The 26,589-nt window shown below is 39.9% G+C and overlaps 2 protein-coding genes and 1 non-coding gene across 3 annotated transcripts; 2 read left to right on the plus strand and 1 right to left on the minus strand.

Moving 5' to 3' along the window:
* The first annotated feature begins 4,032 nt into the window (after positions 1-4,032).
* LMNTD2 (lamin tail domain containing 2) lies at positions 4,033-13,302 on the plus strand. Its single transcript, XM_053448724.1, has 6 exons — positions 4,033-4,203; positions 4,575-4,694; positions 11,284-11,408; positions 11,615-11,724; positions 12,813-12,859; positions 13,159-13,302. Exons 1-6 carry the CDS (start codon positions 4,105-4,107, stop codon positions 13,270-13,272), a joined length of 615 nt encoding a protein of 204 aa, XP_053304699.1. The 5' UTR covers positions 4,033-4,104; the 3' UTR covers positions 13,273-13,302.
* Positions 11,828-11,935, plus strand: LOC128468065 (U6 spliceosomal RNA). Its single transcript, XR_008345784.1, has one exon. It is a non-coding gene; the product is annotated as a U6 spliceosomal RNA (small nuclear RNA).
* Positions 13,303-15,110: 1,808 nt separating the features above from the next.
* Positions 15,111-25,978, minus strand: LRRC56 (leucine rich repeat containing 56). The gene is made up of 13 exons (XM_053448715.1): positions 25,898-25,978; positions 25,466-25,620; positions 25,109-25,196; positions 24,839-24,899; positions 24,595-24,691; positions 24,304-24,501; positions 21,914-22,091; positions 21,579-21,776; positions 20,020-20,084; positions 19,085-19,191; positions 18,518-18,699; positions 17,848-18,169; positions 15,111-15,308 (listed from the first exon to the last, which is right to left on the minus strand). The coding sequence occupies exons 1-13, from the start codon at positions 25,902-25,904 to the stop codon at positions 15,137-15,139; spliced, it is 1,830 nt and encodes a 609-aa protein (XP_053304690.1). The 5' UTR covers positions 25,905-25,978; the 3' UTR covers positions 15,111-15,136.
* Positions 25,979-26,589: the final 611 nt, after the last annotated feature.

Here is a 26,589-nt window from a genome sequence, read left to right on the forward strand (position 1 = left end):
TTCTTCCATTGCTCTGTGGTCCAGTTCTTATGCTCACATGCCCATTGTAGGTGCTTTTGTAGAAACTCTGACTGGGCTGCGGCTAAGCATCCCCCTACACAACAAATTGTGATGCACTGTGTGTTCTGACACCTTTCTATCAAAATCATCATTAACTTTTTCAGCAATTAGACTGTTTCCTTCTATTCTACATTATTGAGTAACCTTAGGTTTCACTGTATCCTATATGCCCATGTTGCTAGGGTTTTCCAAAATAAAACGCAGTATTGTTTTTATGCCCACGTACAGTCGACTGAGCAAATCCAGCTGCTGGATGCACAATATTAACCCCTTCATGACAAAGCCCGTACATGTATGGGCTCACAATTCATTGTTTTTTATGGGTTTAGGGACAACCCATTGTCCTTAAGGGGTAATTGATCTGCATGATTCCGGATGTATAGTGTTTGTGTGCGTGAGCATGGAAGTGTATGTGTGAGCATGGATGTGTAAGTGTTTGTATGTGAGCACGGATGTATTTGACAAACATGCACCAAAATGAAAATTGGGGACCGAAACCGAAATTTCAGGATTCACTTGGCCGAAACCGAAACTGAAACCGAAAATGAACCCAACCTTTAAAAAAATAAAAAATAAAATAGCCACACTTTTATTAAAAGTAAGCAACACACCAAAATTATAGTGAATTGAATTTTTCTCTATGCACTCACAAATTGTCACGATCACAAAGCATAAGTTATGATACTGTGCCATTGGGATTTTGTAATTTGTTTTTAGAACCGAGGAATAAAAGGATTGGTTTTGATCAACTTCTGTGATTTTGACAATTTGTGAGTGCATAGATAAAACATTTCATTCACTATAATTTTTTCATAAAATATTACACTGTGATTATGTGTTTATGTTTTATTTTCATGTAATTGGGCCCGATTTATGAAGACTTGTTTCTGATAAAAGTATCGGAGTAATACTTAAGAGGGAGCTGCATCTACCTGTTAAGGAAAGGGTATTAACACTTTGTGAATCACTTAGGGTGTGGTACCACTAACGCTAAATCATGAAGAGTCTGTTCCTCCAGGGCAGCAATACAAGTCTAAATGTATGAATTATAAATAAATTATAAATATGGTAGCACACCAGTATCAGACTATATGCCGAAAGTGTTGAGTTGAGTTGTCACATCCCCTTCTGTAGTTTTTGTCTTGTCTTGGTAAACAATAGTTTGTGTACATACAGTATGTTTTTTACAGGTATTGTGATATATCAAAACATTAGGATACTCTGCTAATAACCTTTATCTATCTTGTGTGCCACTGTTATAATGTACACATATAACACATATAATGTACACATAGCATGTATGAAATTACCCTAAAAATTACCGTATTTGCTCGATTATAAGACGACCCTGATTATAAGACGACCCCCCAAAATCTAAATATTAATTTAGGAAAAAAACAAAAAGCCTGAATATAAGACTACCCTATAGGAAAAAAAGTTTTACTAGTAAATATTAATTCATGTAAACAATTTTTTCATATTTAATAAAAGCTATGATTGAGAAAAATATATATTTTTTTTATTTCCTTTTATTTGCCAACCTGCCCCCCCAGTTATGCACATCTGCCCCCAAGGTTGCCACTCTGCCCCCAGAAATGCCTTAATCTGCTAACAGCAATCAAACTCCTATCAAGCCAAGGCAGCCAGTACATGCTGGAACCTGGGGATGATAGAAGTTTGATTACAGCCTCCCTATGCCATGCTACCACCCCCCCCCTTACACATCCATGCTATCACACACTCATTCACAAACATTTAAATACTCATTCATTCCATTAATCACACATACACACACACGCTCAAACCCCCCACCCCCTTACCTGAACTGCAGATCTCCCACTTGCAGACTTCTGCAGGGGCCCGGCTGTGCGAGCAACTTCTCTGGCCCCGCCCCCAGAGGAAGGAGGGGGAGGCAGAATTATGTGACACTCTGCTAGCTTCCTGCTGCTAATAGAAGAGACGCTGCTCGGGACCAAAGCACTGGTAAGCAGCCTGGCCCCAGCAGACATTTTTTTGAGGTCTAATTAGAAGACGACCTCGATTATAAGACGAGGGGTATTTTTCAGAGCATTTGCTCTGAAAAAAACCTCGTCTTATAATCGAGCAAATACGGTATGTACTGAATTTATTTTTAAGACTTTATTTTTGCTCACTGGATTATTAGATTTTCATTTAGTACAATCACACACTTTGTGAGGAAAGTCTAGAGTTCTAGGTCCCTAGAACTCTTGTGTATGCCAGCGCTGGTTCTGGCTGGTGGGCAGTGTAGTGCTTACGCTCAAAAGTGGAAGGGGGCAGGCAAATGTATGGGGGAGATTCTCAAGTGGGGGTTACATGATTTAAAGTGGACACTCAGCTACCATATACAATAAACTACCCATTTCGTTCTATAACTACAGTAGAGATAATATGCAACTAGTGGTTTATTTGGAGAAAGAAGAAGAAGCTGCTATGCTATCTATAACAATTTTTATTAGTTCATTGGTTTAACTCCTGAAAAAAGGTCCTGTATAATAGCAATATATTTTGCAGGTGGAAAATAAACCATTGCGTAATGATCAAATCATTAAAGTTTATAAGTAATTGATACTCAATGACTAACTCTGAATTACAATTCCAGTTAGTGTAGTCACTAGTCTCTCATTTGAACTCTATGATTGTCAAGTCAATCCTCAAATCATAAAAAGAGCCTCATAAGAATATATATTTCCTGAACATACATTCTTAATCACACAGGAAATGTTTTGTAGTGTCGTCAACACAACCACACATGGATTATGTAGGTTTGGGCTGTATGTATTTTTTTTTTTTTTAATTTTTAAGATTAATTCTGCGCCTGTCAAACAAAGAGAATAAGGAAATTAATATCCTGTATAGCTTGCTTATAATATTATTTACTGTTGTGCAAGTGAGAGTTGGATTTCAATCCCAAAAAACTGATGAAAACTCATTATTGGATTTAACATAGAACAAAAGGTGCGGATGACCTTTTGGATGGGGAATCAGCAGGAGTGAGCCGTGGGCTACAGGTGCCTGGGTGCAGTATTTATTTGTACAACACACGCTTACACACAGACTAACACATACTAACATGCAAACTCACTCTAACACCCACAGACACTAAGACCATACATTAACACACAAACTCACTCTAACATCACAATCCTAAACGACATGCTAACACACACACACTCATCTCACTAAGACCTTATGTTGACACTCTCTAATACCATATTGTAACATGCACACACGCTCTAACACAATATGCTAACACACACTCATTCTAATAACATATGCTAACTCATCCCTGGACTCTGGGCAATGTCAATCAATGAAAATAATATTTTTCTTTTAAACCAAATATCCCCAAATGATTGCAATGAATGAACAAACAATAAAGCACAGCTATAGTTAGTTTTAATAGTTGCATTTAGTTATAGTAAAAACCAGGAAGATGACACTTCCGCTTTAAACCATGTCCATATAGATTCTTTCACTATGTTGGGTAATCATGTCAGGGGCATGCTCCTCGTTGGCTGGAATCCTCTTTCTGTTCAGAAAGATGTAAAGATCTCAATACTTTTCTGTGTTATCCTTGTTCCGGTTGACAGCTAAAGCTGTCCCTCCCTCTCTGTTTTGTTGTTTGCTCTTGTTGTTGCTCTATTTCTTTTGTCATGGAGTTTGTGGCCATTTGGCAGGGCCTTTGGACTGGCTGTCCTAGTGCAGTGACTAGCTGCCCTGCATTATGTATTTTATGAGGGTCTCTTTAGATTGCATAGACCTTTGCGGTGCTGCTGGACTGGTATAAGGGGAGATCTTTTGACCCCATTGGCCAATTTAGAGCTGGAATGCACCAGGGAAACTAATCTGCCACTCTGTACATGGGCCCTGCTCTAACCTGACTCTTTGTGCCATAATATTGTTGGTAAATAATATTTTCATTCTTTATCCCACAGTTCCCCCTGTCCACTTAAGATTGTTGAGGTAAACGTATTAGGTCACTTCATCCGGATCTTCAACTCTTCTCCTCATCAATGCGTGGACATGAGTGGTTTCATTTTATGGCAGCTTGAGGGAAACTACCCTGTCTCCATATACCGGTTTCCGTTCAATGTATTTCTCCCTGCTCAACAGCACATTACGGTAAGCGGTTGAACTGGTGCGAATTATATTATTTTCAGGAGATTCTTTTATTAATCGTATGTTAGCAGGAGGTGCATATATCACCTGTGTCTGGAGGTATGAGAAGTTTGTAATTTTTACTAAGGGGAAATAATTATCATGTTTACAAGGTCTTGGCCATGTCTAGAGAAACTCATAGTTTTTTGTTTTATGATCACACAAGAAGATGGCGCTTATGGGATGTTACTGCCCCCATCGCTGTCGGAGTACACTGTTATAGTTTGGTATTTTTTAATGCTATAGGAGTAAAATGTTTCTATATGTGCCTACTTTCAATATTGTGATAAAAAAAGTAAACAAAAGTAAAGTTATGGCTTTCCAATTATGTTTAGGTTTGGGCTTCTGCAGCAAAGGTTTCCCACAACCCCCCAACTGACTTGGTATGGAAAGGACGGGTATATTTCAGAAGCAACCCACAATGTGTTACAGTTCTATCGCGCCCAAATGGCCAGGTATGAGTTACATTACATAGAATGGAACACAATAGAAAAACATTGAGAGAGAGAGAATAAAAACATTTAAATGGAACGGCTTCCCAGCAAACGTGACAGAGGCTACGGGAATTAAAACATACATGGAATAGCCATAAAGGCAACTTGCAGTCAGTGTCTTTGTCTGGGGGATTTGTGTTTCGCTAGTCTTATTTTCGATGGGACACAGAGATTGACTATGAAATTAATGGTTTTATGATGCTAGTGAGATCTCTACATTCAACCTGATATTCATGAAATTAAGAGACGCTAAATGACAAGCTCTAAACTGAAGTTCAATGTTTTATCTAAAACTGTAGGGATTTAAAACCCATATGAAAGGTTTACAATGGCGGGGAATCGGTAGGTTAACAAAATGCATTTGTCAATTAGGACTCAACTAAAATAGGATCTAGGAGGATAAGGAGCTAATTGAGAAATTATAACAAGACTGAGAAAGACAGATGAAAATAGTTAGTATCAGGCAGTGAGAAAGGCGTAAATAACAAGTATTTACTCTAAAAGAACATAGTATACAATATTACCACATCTTTGATACTGTTGTGATATCCTGCAGATATATCAACAATTATTAAATAACTAATGTTAATACTGATTTGTTTCTGCCATCTGCTGGACAATATGGACAATTGCAGCGTTTAATTTTAAGGCAAGACAGGAGGCTTCATATTTTGCATATCTTCCTTTACTCTCACCAACAGCAGCAAAGAAAGAGTTAATAACACAAGTGAAAACAACCAATAGAAACAGTACACAGGTGGTATATAAACCCCTTAACTATCTTCCTCTCCCTCTTTCTTTGCTGCTCACCAAAGCGGCAGGTCAGTCCTCTTCCTACCTACATTTATTGCTGATTTATTGAATATTATCCATTTATTATTCATTACATATTGCTTTTTTCACCTGATTCTAGATAATTAGGTGGGTATGCACATTTATATACAGTATAGATTTCTGGTATATATATATATGTATATGCATGTATGTATATTTTTTTACTTGTCTTTCATTATTTATATTCATTGTCTCCTTCTCATCTGTGCCTCACTGGAGTGGTTACAGGGTGAGCCCTGCATTATTTTCAATAATCGTTGGGGGTTTTCTGGAATTGCATCTCCCAGGCTGACTCCATGTGGTTTTGCACATTATATACAGGCTGACTCCATGTGGTTTTGCACATTATATACAGGCTGACTCCATGTGGTTTTGCACATTATATACAGGCTGACTCCATGTGGTTTTGCACATTATATACAGGCTGACTCCATGTGGTTTTGCACATTATATACAGGCTGACTCCATGTGGTTTTGCACATTATATACAGGCTGAGTCCATGTGGTTTTGCACATTATATACAGGCTGAGTCCATGTGGTTTTGCACATTATATACAGGCTGAGTCCATGTGGTTTTGCACATTATATACAGGCTGAGTCCCTGTGGCCATGCACATTATATACAGGCTGAGTCCCTGTGGCCATGCACATTATATACAGGCTGAGTCCTTGTGGCCTTGCACAATATATACAGGCTGAGTCCCTGTGGCCTTGCACAATATATACAGGCTGAGTCCCTGTGGCCTTGCACAATATATACAGGCAGAGTCCCTGTGGCCTTGCACAATATATACAGGCAGAGTCCCTGTGGCCTTGCACAATATATACAGGCAGAGTCCCTGTGGCCTTGCACAATATATACAGGCAGAGTCCCTGTGGCCTTGCACAATATATACAGGCAGAGTCCCTGTGGCCTTGCACAATATATACAGGCAGAGTCCCTGTGGCCTTGCACAATATATACAGGCAGAGTCCCTGTGGCCTTGCACAATATATACAGGCAGAGTCCCTGTGGCCTTGCACAATATATACAGGCAGAGTCCCTGTGGCCTTGCACAATATATACAGGCAGAATCCCCTTGGCCTTGCACAATATATACAGGCAGAGAGTCCCTGTGGCCTTGCACAATATATACAGGCAGAGAGTCCCTGTGGCCTTGCACAATATATACAGGCAGAGAGTCCCTGTGGCCTTGCACAATATATACAGGCAGAGAGTCCCTGTGGCCTTGCACAACATATACAGGCAGAGAGTCCCTGTGGCCTTGCACAATATATACAGGCAGAGAGTCCCTGTGGCCTTGCACAATATATACAGGCAGAGAGTCCCTGTGGCCTTGCACAATATATACAGGCAGAGCCCCTGTGGCCTTGCACAATATATACAGGCTGAGCCCCTGTGGCCTTGCACAATATATACAGGCTGAGTCCCTGTGGAATCCCTTTTCTCTAAAATGTCTGTCAATTTGCCCCAAGGGCAGCCTCCTGCTCCCTCCAGACCAGAGGCAAAACCATCGGAGTCGGAATCCGAGAAATCTGAAGGAGAGGCGTCCGGCTCCAAACGGCCTTGGAAGGGCAGTAGTGTTTCAGTCGGCAAGGGTAAGGTACCTGCCAAACGCCCATAACCCTCTGACACTCCTTTGCGTTACCCATTATCTATAGTGGCTTATGGCTCGCGGATTCATCTAGTGAATCAGAGGCTTCAGCAAATCTGGTCTCGCCCAGGGATTTCAACTCATGCTTCGTCCGTGAGTATTTGGTGGATGAGCCCCACCTAGCTGATCCCCAGCAGAACTTGGGAGCAGTCACCCAAATCCTATCCCTGGCAGACAGAGCAGTTCTACAGGAGACACCCCTTGATCACAAGACTATCCGAGATTGGGCACTTTGTGTGGTATGCCTGTTGGGAAATGCAACTGTTTCAATTGCTACTGGACGTCGCAAAGCGGCTTTACTCCGCATGGATCCCAGGTTGGCAGAATTGGGCCCTAAAGACCTAGGTGCGGCTGCTTACTGTTTGGAGACGCATTCATCAAGGAATTAAACTGCTACGTATCCTTGACATCATGGAATAAGGCCAAACTGGCAATGAGGAAGGTCTTTCAGACTGGCCTTCGTTTTTCTGGGAGGGCTGGTCGACCGCGGGGCCGGGCTGCCAGCCGTTCATCCCAAGGCTCCCGGTACTTCCCTCAGAACCAGATGTCCTACAGGACTCTGTTCCAACAGAGGGCCTTCAACCCACGCGGAGACAGTAGAGGCGCTTCCGGATTTCCCAGGGGACGCTCCGTTTTCGGTAAGTCCGAATGCGTCTTGTCCTTCTTCCCCTTCCTCGGGTTGCGGGCCATATATCATCTCTTTCCACAACTGGGTGTGGATTTCGTCGGACCCTTGGATCCTCCAAACGGTACAGGTTTTTCATCTCTTCCCCCTTTCAAGTACGCTGACAGCCCACATCTCGGGGGCATTACCGATCGGGCCTTAATAGAAGCAGAACTCCGTGCCTTCTGCGACAAGGGGGCTATCCAGCGGGCAAGGATCAATCTGTTTCCTCAGCTCCATTTTCCTAGTACGCTTATGCACCAGGGATTTCTGCCCGGTGCTCAATCTACGGGCTCTCAATGCTTTCGTTGTTTATCGCCACTTCAAAATGGAAGGGATCCGTCTCTTCTGAGACCTTACGTCGGAAGGCGATTGGTTTACACGGTTAGACCTCTCGGACGCTTTCTCTCCGTCCCGATTCACCCAGATTCCGACAGATTTCTTCAATTTCGCTGGGGCAGGCAGGTATGGCAGTTCAAGGCCTAAGTTCAGCCCCTTGGTGCTTTACAAAGCTCCTGAAGCCAGTCATGGCTCTCTTCAGGTCCAGGGGTATCAGGTGTATAGGCTATCTAGACGACATTCTGCTCTTCTCTAGCTGCCGAGAGACCCTGGTTGCCCAGACCGATTTCGTGGTGCAAACTCTTCAACTCGGGTTTCTAGTCAATTCCCTCAACTCCGAACTAGTCCCAAGCCGCTTTCTCTTCTTGGGCTTCTTAGACAACATGTCGGCGGTTTGGTATATCAACTGCTTAGGGGGTTCTCGGTCCAAAAACCTCAGAGGTAACAAAGGACATTTTCGACTTTTGCCTTGCACGCAACATACTCTGCAGGCAGAATACCTCCCGGGTGCCGAGAATCTCTTGGCAGGCGGGTTCTCCAGACACTGGTGGGATGCGAGTGACTGGAGACTTCTCAGTCGGGTCTTGCACCTGGATCTATTTGCATCCAGGGCGAATTGCCAGACTGTCATTTCGAGGGTCATCCATCACCTGTGTTGGGACAGGGGGTCTTTGGTTCTGGTGACCCCCCTGTAGTATGCTCAGCCATGGTTTCCAGCCCTGCTGCAGTTATCTATCCAGGATCCTCTGGAGATCCCATCATCTGTACGGAGGTCCAGGTTCATCCGCTCCTCCTGGGAAGAAATCTCTCCCTGGTGGCATGGACGATTTCAGGGGACCCCGAACGGTCTCGGGCCTATTGGAGGCGGCTCAGTCCTTGCTCCGCAAATCTTGGGCTCCAGGTACCAGTATGTCATACCAGACAGCTTGGCGCGGCTGGGCTAATTGGAGTTTGGGACGGCACATGGATCCCCATTCGGCTACTCTAGACTGTTCTTAATTTCTTGGCAGATTTATTTTCCTCGGGCAAGTCCTACTGGACGGTTACTGCTTTCCGGTCAGACATTTTGTGTTGTCACGCCGGTTTTTCGGGCGAGCCTGTGGGTAGGGCTCCCTTAGTCTGCCACCTTTTGTGTGGTATTCGTTTATCCCGTTCTTTGGCGCCACGCTACAGTTCTCTGTGGGAAGTAGCGGTCGTGTTAGATTTCCTTCGGGATGGCCAGACAACGATTCGCTCTCCCTCTGACAGTTGTCGGCGAAACCTACCCTTCTGTTGTGTCTCTTATCCTTTCGTAGGGTTTCGGATGTTAGTGCTTTGGATGCTCATGCTGTTTCTATTCTCCCCTGAGTGTCTTTTCAGGGTTTTTCTAGACGACCCAAAAATGTGTCGCCGGGTGTGTCAGGATTTATCTGTCACGCACGACGTTGATACGTCCGGTCTTGACATCTCAACTCCTCATCTCCTATGTGAAATTTTCAAGGCTGCTTCTTCTCCTACAAGAGCATCGGTGCTCTTTCCATTGGGGGGGCTGCGGCCTCCTGTGCCCTTCGGGCTGGTGGAGCTTTAGTGGATATTCTGCGAGCGGCGGATTGGTCCCGTGCCTCCACCTTTCAGGCGTTTTATTTCTGCCCGGTTTCTTCGGGGGCAATGGCCTTGGTTTCAAGCGTTAAAAATGCAAAATATGAAGCCTCCTGTCTTGCCTTAAAATTTGAAATTATTCTAGCCTTGGTGCCCGAATAATTATAATTTTAATAAAGACAGGAGGCGAGTATTTTCCCTCCCTGCCCTCCCGATGGTTAGGTGTACACTCTGGGTAAGTAGGCCGGGTTTGAATTCGGTTTTTTGAGGGTTTTGTCTGCTCCGTTGCGTTTGATATTTTGTGATGGCTGTGTCAGTGATGCTCGTTCTACTGTGATTTACCATGTTTGTGAAGAACTTGGTTCTGTTATGTCTCTCTCTTTGTTTCAGCTTGATACCATCTCCGTGTCATAGCGGTTCTGTTTCCCAGTTGGAGTGCATTGTCGCCTTGCTCTTGACTCTGGTTCCAGTTCGAGCCCCTGTTCTGAGTCTTGGGTTCGGTTTTACATTGCTGGACGGTTTGCTGCGTTCTTCAGTTCCGGTTCGCAGCGGACGAAAGAGGAAGAGGAAGATAGTTAAGGGGTTTATATACCACCTGTGTACTGTTTCTATTGGTTGTTTTCACTTGTGTTATTAACTCTTTCTTTGCTGCTGTTGGTGAGAGTAAAGGAAGATATGCAAAATACTCGCCTCCTGTCTTTATTAAAATTATAATTATTCGGGCACCAAGGCTAGAATAATTTCAAATTACGCAGCATGAAAGTTCAGCGCAATCTAACGTGAATATAAAATATAACCCTTATAGCTCGAAATACATATCTGCTACTCCTCCGGTAACTTCCTGATCATTCTCCTTAACTCTCCCTCATAAATGTGTTTTTTTTCCCATTTAAATTACAAACATAATTTCTAGTACTAAAGCCTTTTTCCATGAATAATTCTTTAATTACCGTATGTAAAATTTTGCTTTGTTCACAATTTTGCTGCGAACAATTAATTGTCAGGTGACACAAAACAAACACTGATATTGTTGCCATAAAAACTGGGAAAAAAAGAAAGAATCAAATGTTGCTTGTTTGTTTGCTTAATGTACTAAGGAGTGAAATTAATTGTTATGCCTAAGTGGAACAGTACCTTTAATCCATGTATGTGCTTCTCAAAACAAGCTTTATATCGTTATCCGGGGACTCCCAATGATACCTCCTGTTATTGTGTCTATCTACTGTGATCACCCCGTACATCTATTTTCTGCATTTTCTTCTTCATTATATGATTTTGCATCATACAGCCTCTCATATAAATCTATTATGCTAATCATAATAAATTGATTTCTATACATATTTACAGTATTCCATTTATTGTTTATATTGTTACCAACCATTGTGCCTTATGTCAGCTGACATTATTTTTCATGTACAGTGTACATTGCTATGTGTTGTCTAAATAACATTGGTTTTGATATGTTCATTCTATTTGCAGCCTGTAGCTTCATACACAGCTGTTGAAATATTTTCTCCATCCACTGCAAACAACCGGTATACGGCTACATGCCAGAGCCCTATACCCCTCTATGACACTAAGGTCTCAGAGACAGCACCCCCCAGGTAATAATCTCATAGCTAACAGTTGTTTTTTTTTAATTGGCCTGTAACATAAAACGCACATTGGCATTAGTCAATTGGATATACCAAGTTATTTCTCAATGGCTCAGCTGTTTAGGGGTTAATTTTAATAATACATTTTAACTTTGAACTCATTGTGTTAAATCCATTTTGCAAAACTCTAATTTATTCAATTTGACTTAAAACAGGACCCAATGCATGTCAACCATTCTAGATCTAAGCTGTAAGAGACTACCAACTGTGCCTTACCACCCAGGAGTCAAACAGAGATCCCCACCGACCCCAAGAACACCTCCAGGTGCTGTTATAATTATTCCAAATTATTAATCTTTCCTTCTGCCATAATAATCGTATGATTACATAAATCTATTGATTTTTGTACTAATACAAGCAAGCACAAGAAATCATAAGTGCTCGATTCTGTAAAGTTGGAAAGATACAGAAAAGCGTAATTATCATGGCCCCTGTTTAAGGGTGACATGCAAACTCATGAAGTATTTCATATTTTTATAGGTCCGAGGTTCTCACTATATATTCTTCCTGCAACAGGGAGATGATATAGCTTCTGAAGCCATTTCCCACCAGCCATTACCTGACAAAAGTATACTATTTGGAAGTTTGAGATCTTGTAGATTTTTTCCAGAATTAAAGCTGAAAAAGTGTTGTGCTTGCCAAAACTCCAAAAACTGCAGATAGGCTTAGCTCTCCTGGATATATGAAAATATTATAAAGCCATCCACTTCCTCAGGGAGTTCTAGATGTAATGGATGTCCTTGAACCCCCCCCCGAACATTGTCTGTGGCTGTGTCTTTAGGCAATGGGACTAGTGAATAAATCCCATTCCTTCTTGGAAGCTACAATAAGTATGTGGCGGGCAAGAGAAGTTCAGTGTTCCTTCCTTTCCCCCTTTCAGGAGAAGCTTGGCTGGGCCTAATGTAAAGTTAATTTAGCGTGATTTCTTTGAGAGTGCTTGCGATATGTGCAACTTTCTCGCTATATGGGCTCCTTGCCTGTCAAACACAACCTTGCCAGGAAACTCTCTAATTTTGAATTGCTCTACTCTCAATCTACAATTCTAACCAGGTATTTCTATCCTATACAGGTAGCTGCAAGAGCACTTGTAGCAGCCAGTCGCATGTATGTTACACTGAGGCCTTCCTAAGATACATGCGATTAGCTGCTCCATAAGTCACTTTAATGGAAATGCTACTGTGCAAGAAGTCTACATACTAATACTGGAAAGAGGAAATGTTCTAACTCCAATAACATGCAGTACAACGCATTGGAGTCCATGCAAAATGTTCTCCAACAGAGAGAACTAGACTATTCTTTAGAGAAATTCCCACTTAGCAATAATATATATTTTTTAATTATTTTAATATTCAGGTTGGACACATCTACGTTCCCGATCAACATTTGTTACCTGCTACCCAGTAAGTACTAGCAATTAATAGTAAATGCCACTGATATGTCAATCAAAAGACCTGCCTGAAAGAGGACTAGACCATATTTTCATTCTACACAACTTCTCTTACTCCCTAGAGAACATATTTTTTTGAGTGAGAGCATTACATAAATATCAAGTATACTGTGCTCACACTGACATCGCTAGGTGCATACATTTTTTTGACATAAGTTAAGATATTAGTTTGATCTTGTTTTGCCTTTTATGCGTTTAATGTGTTTATGTTCAGTATGTGAATAGAATGACGAAAACTTTTTTTTGTTTCAGTCTAGGCTGAATACAAACAGTCCATTTGTGAGACTTGTGGCGCAGACATCCGTTCGGTCGAAGCACGGCTTTAAATTTCTCAGTCATGTTCCTTTCACGTGTGATCTCTTTTGACGGTACCTGCTGAGTGACATCTGCCATCCTATCCTGACACTCTATCACATGGGTGGACTCTAGCTTAAGCTGGGCTTGTTCATCCTCATCTTAATACTTCTTCCAGGACCATCTTATAGGAGTTGGCTCGTAATGCATAATGAACTCACAGATTTAAAAGTTCACCTGCAAATTCACATTTTTAATCTCTAATCTCATTTTTACGTAGGACAAATCTCACTGCTCATGGTGAAATTCTGTATACTATTTGTTTTGTCTTTGTGATGATCTGATGCCATACTTCCTTGTCTAAGCTGAGAATTATATGTTTCCTGGCAGTGGTAATTCTTTTTAGTTCTCTCCCTCTTTTTGGTAGAAAAAGGACTTCTGCATATGGTCCGGCATATCGTCTGGAAAGTAAAAGTGACAGACACACAGACTTTCTCTCTCTTATTGCCTAGTCTCTTTTTTTACACAAAAAGTTCTGATTCATCTAATTTTCCTATTGTTACACTGTACAAAAATGTATTGTAATTTTAGTAAGATATCTTAAAGTATACAACAAATCCATTATTTTGTTCTTTTTTTATTTAATATGTCAATAAATTACAAAAATATGCAGTTTTTTTATTTTTATTTAAACAAATCTAATTTTGGAACAGAAAAATATGATTGTCTTACAGCCAAATTTGATGTTTCATTTTTGTATACACATTTTTCAGCCACACAGTGTAGCCCAACACCTGGTTATCTGACCAGGATATATTTCTTAAAGAAGAATGACCTTCTGAAAATATGCAATTTAAAAAAATATGGGTATTGGCCACTCTAGGCCTGACCTATGGCAACGTTCAAGCTGCCCACTACCACTTACCCCATGTCCTTCAATTACCAAACTGTCCTTCAAAGAAAATTGTCTGTCAACCTCATGTCAACATGCCCATAATAACAATTCGCACATATTAAAGGTGCTGTCCAACTAGACAATTGAGCTTTGTAACATGTTAAGAAAAGAGGTCTTGGAAGGTAGGTAAATTTATTATTTCCTCTCAAAATTTACACAATTTTGAGAAGTTTTAGTTTTTATAGTGATAACCTCAGTAGCTGTCACATGACAAAATTATAAATGTGACACATTTTTTCATCATTAAAGAACTTTTTCTGGGAAGTGTACGGGAATTCAACAATACTAGAAACTAGAATACTCAAGTTTGTGTGCTTAAGTAAAAACATTTAAAAATGTGCTCATGACATAGTGACACAAGTTTGTATTAGTGTAAGCTGTAAAATCGTAAGCTGTGGAAGTAAAGTTTGACATACGATTATTCAACATTTGGCAGACTTAAAAAAAGTGAATGTAAACGTCACCAACCCATAGGCGACGTAAACAATTAAGATGAAGCAACAAATCCCTAGGTAGTATGTTCTGCTACAATGGATTAATATGAAAATATAGCCTTTAACTCTTCTTTTAGAAAAGCGCAACTAACCCAAGAGGCGTTTAATTAGCAATCTTGTTCCTTTGGTCACAAATTGGACTTATGCTTACCTATATTCATTTTATACCAAATGTAAAATAAGTATGACTGCTATACGTAGGATGAGCGTTTGGACAAGGAAAACCATCAACCGTCTCTGAACCGCCTAATGAGTAATCATTTGTTATGGATGTTAGTTTGTTTCATTGAAGATTGTAAGCATTATATATATCATTGCTGTAAAAGTGTTTCTTGGTTTATGATCTATTCCTGAGCAAAACGTGATTTTATTGCAGTTCTGCGTCAGAAAGCAACCCACCACGTCAAGGTGGACATGTGGCCCAGTAACTGCTTCTAGTCGCCTCACTGCAGGGACCAGGAAGCATTGATGCATCTTGCATGATTTTTTATATGTTCTTATTTCTTGGCAGGATAACAGGACGATTTGGTAACCTCTGTAATGTTTCCTTTGTTGTAATAGCGCGGGGTGGAGAAGGTTTCTCTGGTGTTTTTGTGGAAGAGCGGATAACCGGCTGGTGAGAGGGAGGTCGGTTGGGAGAGTTACTGTCACGTGAAGATCTGCAAAATACAGATATAGTAAAATAAAACTACAGTAACATTTAGAAGAACAACTTGTCAACATTTTCCAAGTGTGATGTAATGACATCTTTAGCATTAGAATGTAAAGGTTTGCAAAGTAAAGTGAAAAATATTTTGGTTTTTAAATCACGGGTGGATAATGGTAATTTTACATACGGATATATGATTTTCTTATAACAATATTAAGTGGTTACAGAAGAATTCACCCTAACTAGATAGTGAGAGAACTACTTGATTTGGTAAACTTTTCACAGTTGCATATGACCAATCCTTCTCTTGCATTAGATAGTTTCTCACACTTTTTGGATATAGTTCTGACAGCCATTATATTTTTCTGCAGAGCAAATCTCTTGTCTGGTTTATTCTATTCCTCTTAATAAAATGCAGTGCATGGCCTTGAATACTAATTTATGTAAAAATAACTTTTTTTCACTCTCACGGGATGCTTTGTTGAAAGCTTCTGCAGTGTGGCCACAATTACTCAATATACATACACACATGTTTGGATTGGTATCTTGTTCTCCTTGAATTCATGTAATTTCACGAAGTAATTTAATTAATTTAACTTGAATGCCATGTTATTTTTGCTGTCCAGTAACTTGGGACTGGGTACATATATATATAGATATAGATATATTTATATATGTAGATATCTATATATATATAGATATATATGTGATTAGTGATCTGGGCTCCATTGACCTGCTTAGGAGTTCTCAAGAGGGTCTGGATATACCCTCTGGGAATTCATTGATCTGACAGTTGGCACCGCCATCTTGTGAGTGGCGACAATGTAATTTACTGATGGAGCTTGTGGTTGCTTTTCAGAGCAATCACAAGCCAATCGGGGTAGGAGGGTTGTGCTGCTCAATGCCTCGATATTGAGGCATGTCAGCAACACAGATTAAAACAGGATTTTTTTCCTCAATTTTTACATATAATTTTTTTTACACAGTAGGTGTCAAAAGAAAGCCTGACCTCCCGTGTAGCGGCAGTGAGACACAAATTCAGGGTGTCTTGGCATAGCTCTTAAGGACGTACCGGTACAAACGGGTTAAAAATATTACTGAATAAAAAATAGGAATTAAGATTAGGATTGTATAGTAATTAATGCTTTAATACCTAGTCTGGAATGTAATATATAAATCAACAAAGTGGTGCACAAAACAATGGACTTTAATAAAACACTAAACTATAATATTGGTCAATATATAACCCATCAGTGTTGGTGTTTGGAAGGAAGGAAATACCTTGGTTTCTACCAACTGTTTTACAATCAACAGTCAGGTTTGAGGCTCCTCCTGCTTAAGATGCACTTAAAAAAGGGGGTGGGCGTATATTTTTTGTGTATATCACTGTTTATGGTAGCACATCACAATATGATATTGTATTTGTTGTAATTTTGAGTTTTATTTTCACTTAAGCATATTACTGGTTATTATATTTATTGTATGTTTTTTTAAGTTCATTGTTTTGGGCAGCACTTTTTTGATTTATGTGTTGGTTCACCACTTGTGTGATTTGGGAGTATTACACTTGCATTTGCGGCATTCACCACCTGACACAATATTTCAACTTGTTTTAGGCTAGGTTTCCACTTGGTTTTTTCCTGCGTTATTTTCTTGATGAAAAACACCAGGAAAACTGCCACTGCATTTTCCTGCGTTTTGGCGTATTTTATGCCGTTTTAGCCTTTCTGTGGAAATTGCTTTTTTGACCTTAGGCAGTTTTTCCAGCCTTTACAAGTTAGAATTTTCACCCAGCTAAAAATGATTAGTATATATGGCAAGTATCGGCCCCCTCCTGATGTAATTTCCTTGGTAGAGTTCTACTTAAACACGCCCCGGCGGACCCTTTTGTCTCTTTTCTGTGGTTTGTAAGGCATGCTTTATTCTGAATGTCTGCTCCTCTAGGAAGATTGGCCCCAAATGATGGTGCAAATTGTTTGCTGTTGCTTTTGGCACGCAGGATCCAGTTGATGCGTTGGGTATGTTTGTTTGTAATGCCATGTTTGCTCCAAATGGTGTCAAATTCAATATGAACTTTGTTTTGTGTGAAACTGTTTGTTTCCAGCCTATTTCTCGTAGGACACACAGATACTGGGTCCATCCTCTGCATTGTAACTGTGGAAAAAAACGCCATAAAAAACGCCAAGGCAAAACCCACATGGCTTTTTCATGGCGTTTTTTTCTGTCCTTGCAAAAAACGCCAACATGCTGCGATTTTGAAAAACTGCCACAGAGCCCAAAAAAGCAGTAAAACGGCAAAGAGAACTGGAAAAGCGCCAAACAGAAAAACGCCAAGTGGATATGGCATTGTGCGATTTCCTATTGAAGAACAGCTAACATCTGGCCGCAGCGTTTTTTCACTAATAAAACGCCGTATGGCTGAATTGGCGTTTTTATGGGCGTTTTTGCTAAAAAAACCCAAGTGGAAACCTAGCCTTACACTGGTTACTTTAAAATCCTATTTTAAGGTTGTAACATGCACACCCATTTTTTTGGAATATAATATATACCTGTCATTTGGAGGTCTATAAAAAATCCTTCTGTTCAGCTCTTTATTTTTTTCTTCATGTGATTTTGGGTCTGCTTGGATCTTTAAATAGTTTCCTTCAAACTCTGTCAGTGGAAAGGCTTCATCTCCAACGCATGCACTTGCAGTCATCTTCCTGGTCGTATTTGTTCCACTCTGGTTGGCTTCTTTTCTGAAACGTCTTGCTCGTATATCTGATCTCTTGTTTTGTCTGTGATTGAAACTTTCTGGTGGGCATGGAGTAATTGGAGGAGATGGCACACAATGGGCATCTTGCAAAGGCATTTCTTCAGGATTCAAGCAGCCTATATAAACAGCATTCAGTGTGTTAACTTGAGAACCAACCATGTATAATAAGATAAGAGATAATGAAGGAATTAGTCATACATGTACGCATGAGGCTTGGCAGACATACGTATTTAATTGCTCTTGAAAACCTTAGGTTAATTTAAAGCAATAACTTTAAGGCATAACTTATTTCAGTCTGTAAATAAAATTAACATAAAATACATTAAATTTTCCTAATAGTCATAACTATACACTACTTGCATTCAATAATCTTCAACTTTTACGGCAAGTAATATGTTTGGATCATACTCTCCAATGTAAGACAATCGGTCTTGTGGCAAGGACTTATCAATTAACCAACTCACCTGTAAGTGACTGGGAAGAGGGACTTGAAATTTCTGGAGTCACCCTTACAAGGCAACCCAAGTCCCATGGTTCACTTAATTCATCATCGCTGCTGGAACAAATGCTATGACTACCTTCTTCATCGCTGTGGTTGATTGTCAAAACCTGCGGTGCACGCTGTTCCTGAATCCGTTGCAAAAGTCTATGAAATAGCAAGAAAACACCACCAAAATTTCACAGTCAATACCAGCATCTACTTCTTATATTTGGACTAGGAACTTAACATTAAAAAATACAGAGTTTACTTTTATCTTACATGGGGGATTGCTTTTTGAACAAGTGAAATTGCCTATAATTTAGAATCCATGGGTTTCCATGACGTTTTAAGAATATTTTATGTCCCTGGATGTAGTACATCAGATCCATGCCACAGGTGAAAGCCAGCCTCATTTAATAGATATTTGATTAGAAAAGGGGTATTGGAAGGCTCTGTCATTTTGGTTCATGTGTCGGTCTAATCTACCATTGGGGTAACCGGTCTAAAAATCAGGCATGAAGTTGAACGTGTCTGTTCTACACATGCTTACACATTGTGCTTTTCTCTCCAGGCTCTTAGTTCTGCAAACACATCATCACGATCTTTGTCCAAAGCCACATCAGGCTCACATGTATTTTTAGGTTTGTTTCCCAGGGGCTGAAGAGGGAACACAGAAGCCAACAATAAGTAAATAGTATATTTGGGAAAATACAATAAACAAGAGTTTTTCAGACCAATATGAGAAATATAGCGAAAAAGTAGCACTTGCATGGACAGATTGTAGATTGTAACTTATATTTAGAATGGACCTCTGACATTAATCCTGGGACACATTTTAAATGATATATCATGGTAATCCGAGTTCAGATTGTCTTCATATACCAAAAGAATATTTGCAATATACAACCAGTACAGAAACAAAAACAACTGAAATCGAGGTATGGAAGAGCAAAAAAATAGATCTCATTAATGAACTACAACTAATCACGCGTTCTATCTTGCCTACTGAAAGCTTACAATAACATAATAGGCATAGTATACGCAGTCTGCACAATGGAATATACTGTTTGTAACCAGTAATGCGTTATCTGTAAGTCTTTGTCCCAGTGATACAGATATGGTTCATGGTGAATACTGAGTGAAACAGAGCCATGCATCCAACAATTTTATTCTAACAGATGACTTTAAGAAGAAGCATTTAATGCAGACTGTATGAAACAACTGTTTAATTCACCAAAACACGGTGTATATGTGTTTTAAAAGTAAATAGATTATCTCAGGTAGAAGCATCACACATAAACAGGTCAGATTAACCCCTTAATGACAAAGCCTGTACATGTACGGGCTCAAAATGCATTGTTTTCAATGGGTTTAGGGACCGCCCATTGTCCTTAAGGGGTTAAAGAACAGTTATAGAACTGTTAAAGAACAGGAGGAAGAGGTAAAGGAGAAAAAAGGTAAAAACATTCACTTTAAATCACTTACTCCTAACTTCGCCTTCCTTGCACGGAGGGCCTTGATAGGGTTTCCACATAGGACTCTGCCAACTCCTAAATGAATATACAAGATTTCATAATATTAGTTATCTAGTTTTAAGAACTAATTGGAATATTCCGACCACAATATCTCACACACACCAAGGTGCTTCTGCTACTTTACAGAGCTTTGATCATACCTTAGTTAGAGTATTGAGTAGCGTTCTGGAGACCTCACCTCCAGAAAGATATTGGGTTATTGTCGAGAGTTCAGAGAAGGGCTACTAAAATGGTAAATGGTTTGCAGGATAAAAAATACTAGGAAAGCTGAGGGGTCTAAATATGTATAGCTTGGAGCACAGAAGAGAGGAGAGATTTGAGATAGATAAATGGAACAACCACCCATCATAAGTGGTAGAAGCTAATACAGTGAGGGAATTTAAACATGCATGGAATGGGCATAAAGTTATCCTGAATCTAAGACAAGACCGTAGACTGATTACAGTCGGAAACTTTACTCATGGGGCAGACTAGAAGGGCAGAATGAGAATGTTTGAAAAACGATACAAACTCTTTAACTTACTGTAGGTTGCAATAAACCTAAATATTATTGGATTATATTATGTTGAACAATTGCAGCCTTTGTGGTTTATTCACCAGGAGTTTGCATTATGCATTATGAAGGGTCAAGCTTCTCCTGCAGAGAGAAGGACAATTCCTGTGTTGAGCTGTCCCATTATCTTTCATAGTGGATGATGTCCTGAAATCAACCTTACAGATTTGATTATGCTTTGTGTTTCTTGAAAGAGAATCTCATTGGGGCTGGCCCTTCATAATGCATAATTAAGCCAGGAAGTTGGAATAACAAAACTCCTTTAGTAAAAACCTAAATTAAGTGTCTACTGTAAAATAATTTAAGTGTACTTATATACATGCTTATAACAAATTGTATACGTTAGTTGTGTATCACTAGTTTGTAAGTCTATAGCAACATTGTATATAACTTGGATCAATATGTATCTGTATTTCAACAATAGGCAAAAAGTCAAATATATGAATTTATGTTGACAAATAAAAGTAGCTTAAGCAGGCAAGGACTGGCCAGGGATCCATTGTGAAAATGTTAGAGCGTAGCATGTGGCCACACACGTTATTTAGCAGCTGCTGGCCTTAAAGTGACATGGCCGCTTTTCTTCACCAGTCTGGCCCTGGACTTTTCCAACACAATTTTCTAGGACCATTCCTTTAGTTTAGTTTGCACTCCAAGTGGGAGATTCTACTTCAATAAATTAAGTTGAAGTTTATTCCTGCTTCTCTCTGTTCCTATGACTACAAGATCATGCAAAGTCATGGTTTAAGACTAAACACTTAAATGTCTCATTCGGGAATATTTCATGATCGCCCCAACACCTTGAGCGAGAAATTCGAATAGTTTGGTATGGAGCCAATTAGATTTAATTTTTATGTATCTGCATATGGAAACAAGAGAAATAAATCAAACTGAACCGACTAGAAAGATATAGGGAGATGCAGGCAGAGCATCAATGAATAGTCACCGACAGACATTACCATGGGTTAAGTCACTAGCTTCATCTTCCGCTGTGCCATCTTCAGTGTGTTCTGCTAATGGATCCCTCCCAGATCCCTGGAAACTGGTGGCAGGTCTTCCGGCACTTGTTGGTCTTGCTGTTGAGAAAGGTCTTCTCAAGAGAGTTGGCTGGGCTGTGCTTGGCCTTGCATTGGTATTTTTCTGTGTAGTTCCGAGGCCTTAAAACATGAGAGAAAAAGAGATGAATAAGACACTGAGGAATGACGAAGAGAAGCTATTAAAAAAATGTTTTAGTTGACTTGAGCATTATGACATTCCACAATAAGAACTTTGTGAGCTTCCCTGCGTTACTTACCCAGTGCAGCATTCACCTGCCTCCCAACGTTGTCTTTAATGTAGTCCTTTACCATCTGCCAGTCATGGCTAGGTGTCCTTGGGGACGTGGGATTGAGCTGGTCAGCAGGAACATCATCCAGAAGTTTTAGATGAGGGATCATATTTTTAACTGTGCTTCTATAATTATAATCTGCAGACTAAAAAAAAGGCTAGTTGTAAAAATATATATGGCATTTATTGCCATATTTTAAGAATATTTCTGTGTCACTCTGGGGTCTCTACAAACTCTGCCACAGATTATTCATGTAATAACCACTTCTGTGTCATCCATAATCCATTTGAAACCTCCCCATGTGTGTGTGTGGATGCAATTCTCTCATGGGCCTTTCTGATTTGAAGATTTTGGGCCAAGATTAGAAACATTTTTTTGCACTTTTGCCATTCCATACATAGGCATCAGGGTATCTAACGTTTTTTTGCATTTTTCAGTGGGGTTCTTCTTAGTGAATATGTGTGAAGAAGGTGGATAATATTGGTTTCCGCTGTCTGCCATATGTGATTTAAATACATAAATACGGACTATGTATAAGCATATCCATTATTATATATATAGTATAATTATATACTATATTAAGGGCAGGGCCGGCCCGACAATGGAGCCGAGTGGGGCAACCGCTCCACTTTGCCGGCCCAAGCCCCCTTTTTTTTTTTTTTTTTTTTATTTTTTTTTTAATCGAAAGACAGAGAAAGGGGCGCCGAGTGGTTTTCGCTTACCAAGCTGTCGGTACCCGCTCGGCGCCCCTCTCTCTCTCCTCTGCGGCGAGTCTCCCTGTTCGGTCTCGGTGCCGGCTTGTAATGCTGAGCGCCGGCGCTCATTTCCGGCGCTCAGCCTTACAAGCCGGCACCGAGACCGAACAGGGAGACTCGCCGCAGGACTGCTGAAAGGTAAGTACAAGGGGGTAAGGTTAGATAATAGGGAGGGGGAGGAAAGGTAGATAATGGGGGGGGGCGGCAGGGACGGAGGGATAGGAAGAGTAGATAAGGGGGGGGCGGCATTTTAAAATTCGCCCCAGGCGGCATTTTGCCTTGGGCCGGCCCTGATTAAGGCTTGACTAGGCTTGCTGCGGTTCAATCTTGCGCTCCATTAGTATGTCAATGTCCTTTTTTCTTAACACTAAGATGCCTTTTTGGAGTGAGTCTTCAAAATCAACATTGTTAGGTACATTTTCCCTATAGACTCTAAAAGCATCAACCTAAAACAAAAATGATGATGTCTGGTCATGGGGAATGTTGGGGGTTTGAACAACTATGTTGCTGATCTGTGTCTAATAGGGTTAAAAAATTCAAAAGTATATACCGTAATATTTCTCCACATTTTGCTGTGTGACAAACATATTTCAGTTGAATTTAAATATGGTTCATATGACACAGGCATATCAATTTCTCGCTAACTCTCTGGCAATCAAAGGATTTATGCAAAGCATTATAAACATGTTCTATATTCATCCTCTTGTCCTGTTGATGTTTACGTGCTGTAAGTTTGGACACTATGGGATTTAGAACTATTACATGGAAAGGAGACATCAAAGTATGCTGGATATGAGATCACCAGAAGGAATGATCTCATCCCAGGTGAAATCAGATCATAGCAGAGAAACAGATGCAGACAGAAGGATGGGTAACCTTGTTAGTGGCTCTGTCTGGGGACAGAGGGAGCTGACCACAAGGAGACTAGACATCATGCTCAGCAAAATTGTATTTAGAACACAAGTGGGCGCTGACAAAACAGACCTCTGACTTAATGTGATCCATTCCAGGGGGGACTTCAAACACATTTCTCATAAATAATTGGCTGGGATCTTGAAGTAGAATAACTGAAATAAACATTTTGTTTGATCCTACATTACAGTGTTATCTACTCTTTAATGGGTAGCCCCTGTATTAAATAGATCACTTTTTTCTCTACTGTAAATGACCTGTCAGTTTTTACTTACTTGTGATTTGTGACAGTTTTCCTTGGAAGAGCTTAGCAGAAAAAAAAAATCTATGCTACCATTTACTACATTATCGAGAGCTATCCCTGTAGGCTAATTTCTGACACAAAACAACATAGAGGTGTCACATAGTTACACATTGCGATATGGTGGTGAACCAATTCTATGGTTTCTCCATAGTGCTTTTAGTCAGCAACATCAAAATGTTAAGCTCTACATGAGCGAAAGGCAGCACAGAAAAGGTTTTATCTGCTGAAGTATAGCAGCACATAATATCATAAAAGGTAACTGTCCATTATATAACATAACTTATTTAAGAAGACGTAATAAGTGTAAAAGCTTTGTAGTCCCTAGATGAGTGGCTACAAAGCTTTTACAGTTTATATGGTAGTATGACAAATTGTGGCCAAGTCACCTCTGACCCCTCTGAGTTTGGCTGGGTGCAAATGGGGTTGCCCTCTAGGGTGAGTGTAGTTAACTTGGTGCACATGGCCGGGTACTGAAGCTCACTAATATGGTCCAGGTTGTTCCCCTCTAAATCCAGGATCTCCAGGTTCTCCAACATGCTAAGCTGACTGAGCTCACTCAGATCATTGTAGGCTAGGTAGAGTTCCTGTAGGATCAAGAACATATAGGGGCCAAGATTAGAAGAAAAAATGACATTCTAATGTGCCAGGTTATTGTTTCCCGGACATCTAAGTGTTACCTTTAAGGAACATAAGGAAGAGATGCCATCAAGATCTGTAAGACCACATCGAGCCATCCATAGCACCTCCAGTTTCGATAATGATGTACCAAGGTCTCTGAAAGAAAACACAAACCATTGTATACCTTGAATTAAAGTATATCACTTCTGCATAGTGGCAGTGGCATGACCAACACGGTCACTTCTATGGCTGGATATTATTATCTCTATTATCTCTTAGAAGGATTCCAGATTATCTCCTTACCTGATGGACACTATAAGACTGTTGTTCAGTTTCAGCTCTCTTAGGTTTGGCATGTAAGTTCCTGTGACAGTCAGAGGAAAAATGAACACTGATTATTGCTTGAATCATGAATTTGCAGTATTTAGAATATTTCCCAGTTAACTCAAAATTGGAAATGATGTCAATAATTTTCCCTCTATCTTTAAAATCTACAAAAATGCCTAATTGGAAAGATTTAGTTTGACAAAAATTTACATGGGCCTGACCCCTCACCTAAAAAGTATCCCTCACCAAAATTCCCAAGGGTGTGATCCCTGGTGTCCACACACATCTGGAGTGTCTTAAGTTTTGTCAGATCCTCCAACCCTGTAAGAGCTTGCTGCATAGGAGAAGAAAGGAAAAAAGACAAGTGAATATTATACAATGACTAAGTGTCATTGTGACCAGGGAAATGCAACACTGGTTTTAAATTGTGGTAGACAAACTGCGTCAACCAAGGGTTAGTGCAAGCGTAGTTCAGCAATATGTGGATAAAGCAAACTTCTGTTTGTTATTGCTTACATTGTCTTTTTGATTATTTAGAGAACAAATCACAGATAAAGTTAATTCTTGGTTAACTTTGCAGTTATCAATTTTACAGAATCTTACTAGTTTAGCTGGTGACAGGTACTCATCAACAAGACTTTCATCATCTTCTTGAGTTAGCGGACTTGGGTTTAGTAGACCTTGCCATCCAAAATCTGTTATTCTGACGCTTCCTGTGCTGGGACGTACATCTAATGTCCTATCCATGTGTGACATTGCTGTAAACAAATAGGAAAACTTGTAGCTGTTGCATTGTTTATTCTGGTTACTATCGAAAATAGAGTGTTAGAAAGCTACCAAAAACCAGGAGGCTAATACACACCTGATGCGCTAACCCTAAACCTTAGCTCTTAATGTGGGTCCATCTTTACTTTGTTAAGTTCATTAAAAACAAACATATATTATAGTTTATATTTCTTTCTCATTATATGATATACTGATGGATTTCCAACAACTAAACAGTAAAACATGGGTTTATAAAAATGAGTAGCTTACCAGGCATGGAAGTCCAAAATGGGTGTCAGAATGAGACTCAACAAATGTGTACAATTTCTGGACAATGTAACACTCTGCAACTGAACAAAGAGCTTCATGTACCAAAACAACCACTCAGCATTTTTCATTTATTCCGTTAAAGAAATAAAATTATTAAGGCAATGCAGACAAGTTCACTCCATCCCGAAGATCCTAATAGGTTAATCTTCCCTCGTTCAGGCACTTTCATCAATCCTTCACCTACAACCATGACTAAAATCCAAGAACTATAAGTTCCTACTATTTTAGATTAGTCACATGTATTCAGTCTGATACTTTTATATAATATATAATGCTGCTCTTTTCCTTTTCAATCCCAGAGCCTATAAAATACACTTACCCTTTTTACATAGAATGTTCACATCTCTGTTAGACTCCTTTTCCTCCTAAGGATATACACAGAGAGATAATTAAAAAGTGAATGGAAATTCATAAAATTGCTAGCAGTGGCCACAATTCAACAAATAAGAGCATCTGGGACAAACTAAGGTTTCTTAAAAGTAATGCAAATGAGGTTAGCTCAGTCGTGTGACAGTCCCATGGTGAATCCCCTTGTGGATGTGTAATGTATTACTTGTGACATTATATAGAGATAAATCTCTCTCTGTGTATCAAACTTATCTCACTAATGGTGGCAGTTCACACCGATGCAT

This window comes from Spea bombifrons, chromosome 10, assembly GCF_027358695.1.
Source record: "Spea bombifrons isolate aSpeBom1 chromosome 10, aSpeBom1.2.pri, whole genome shotgun sequence".
Taxonomy (NCBI): Eukaryota; Metazoa; Chordata; class Amphibia; order Anura; family Pelobatidae; genus Spea; species Spea bombifrons.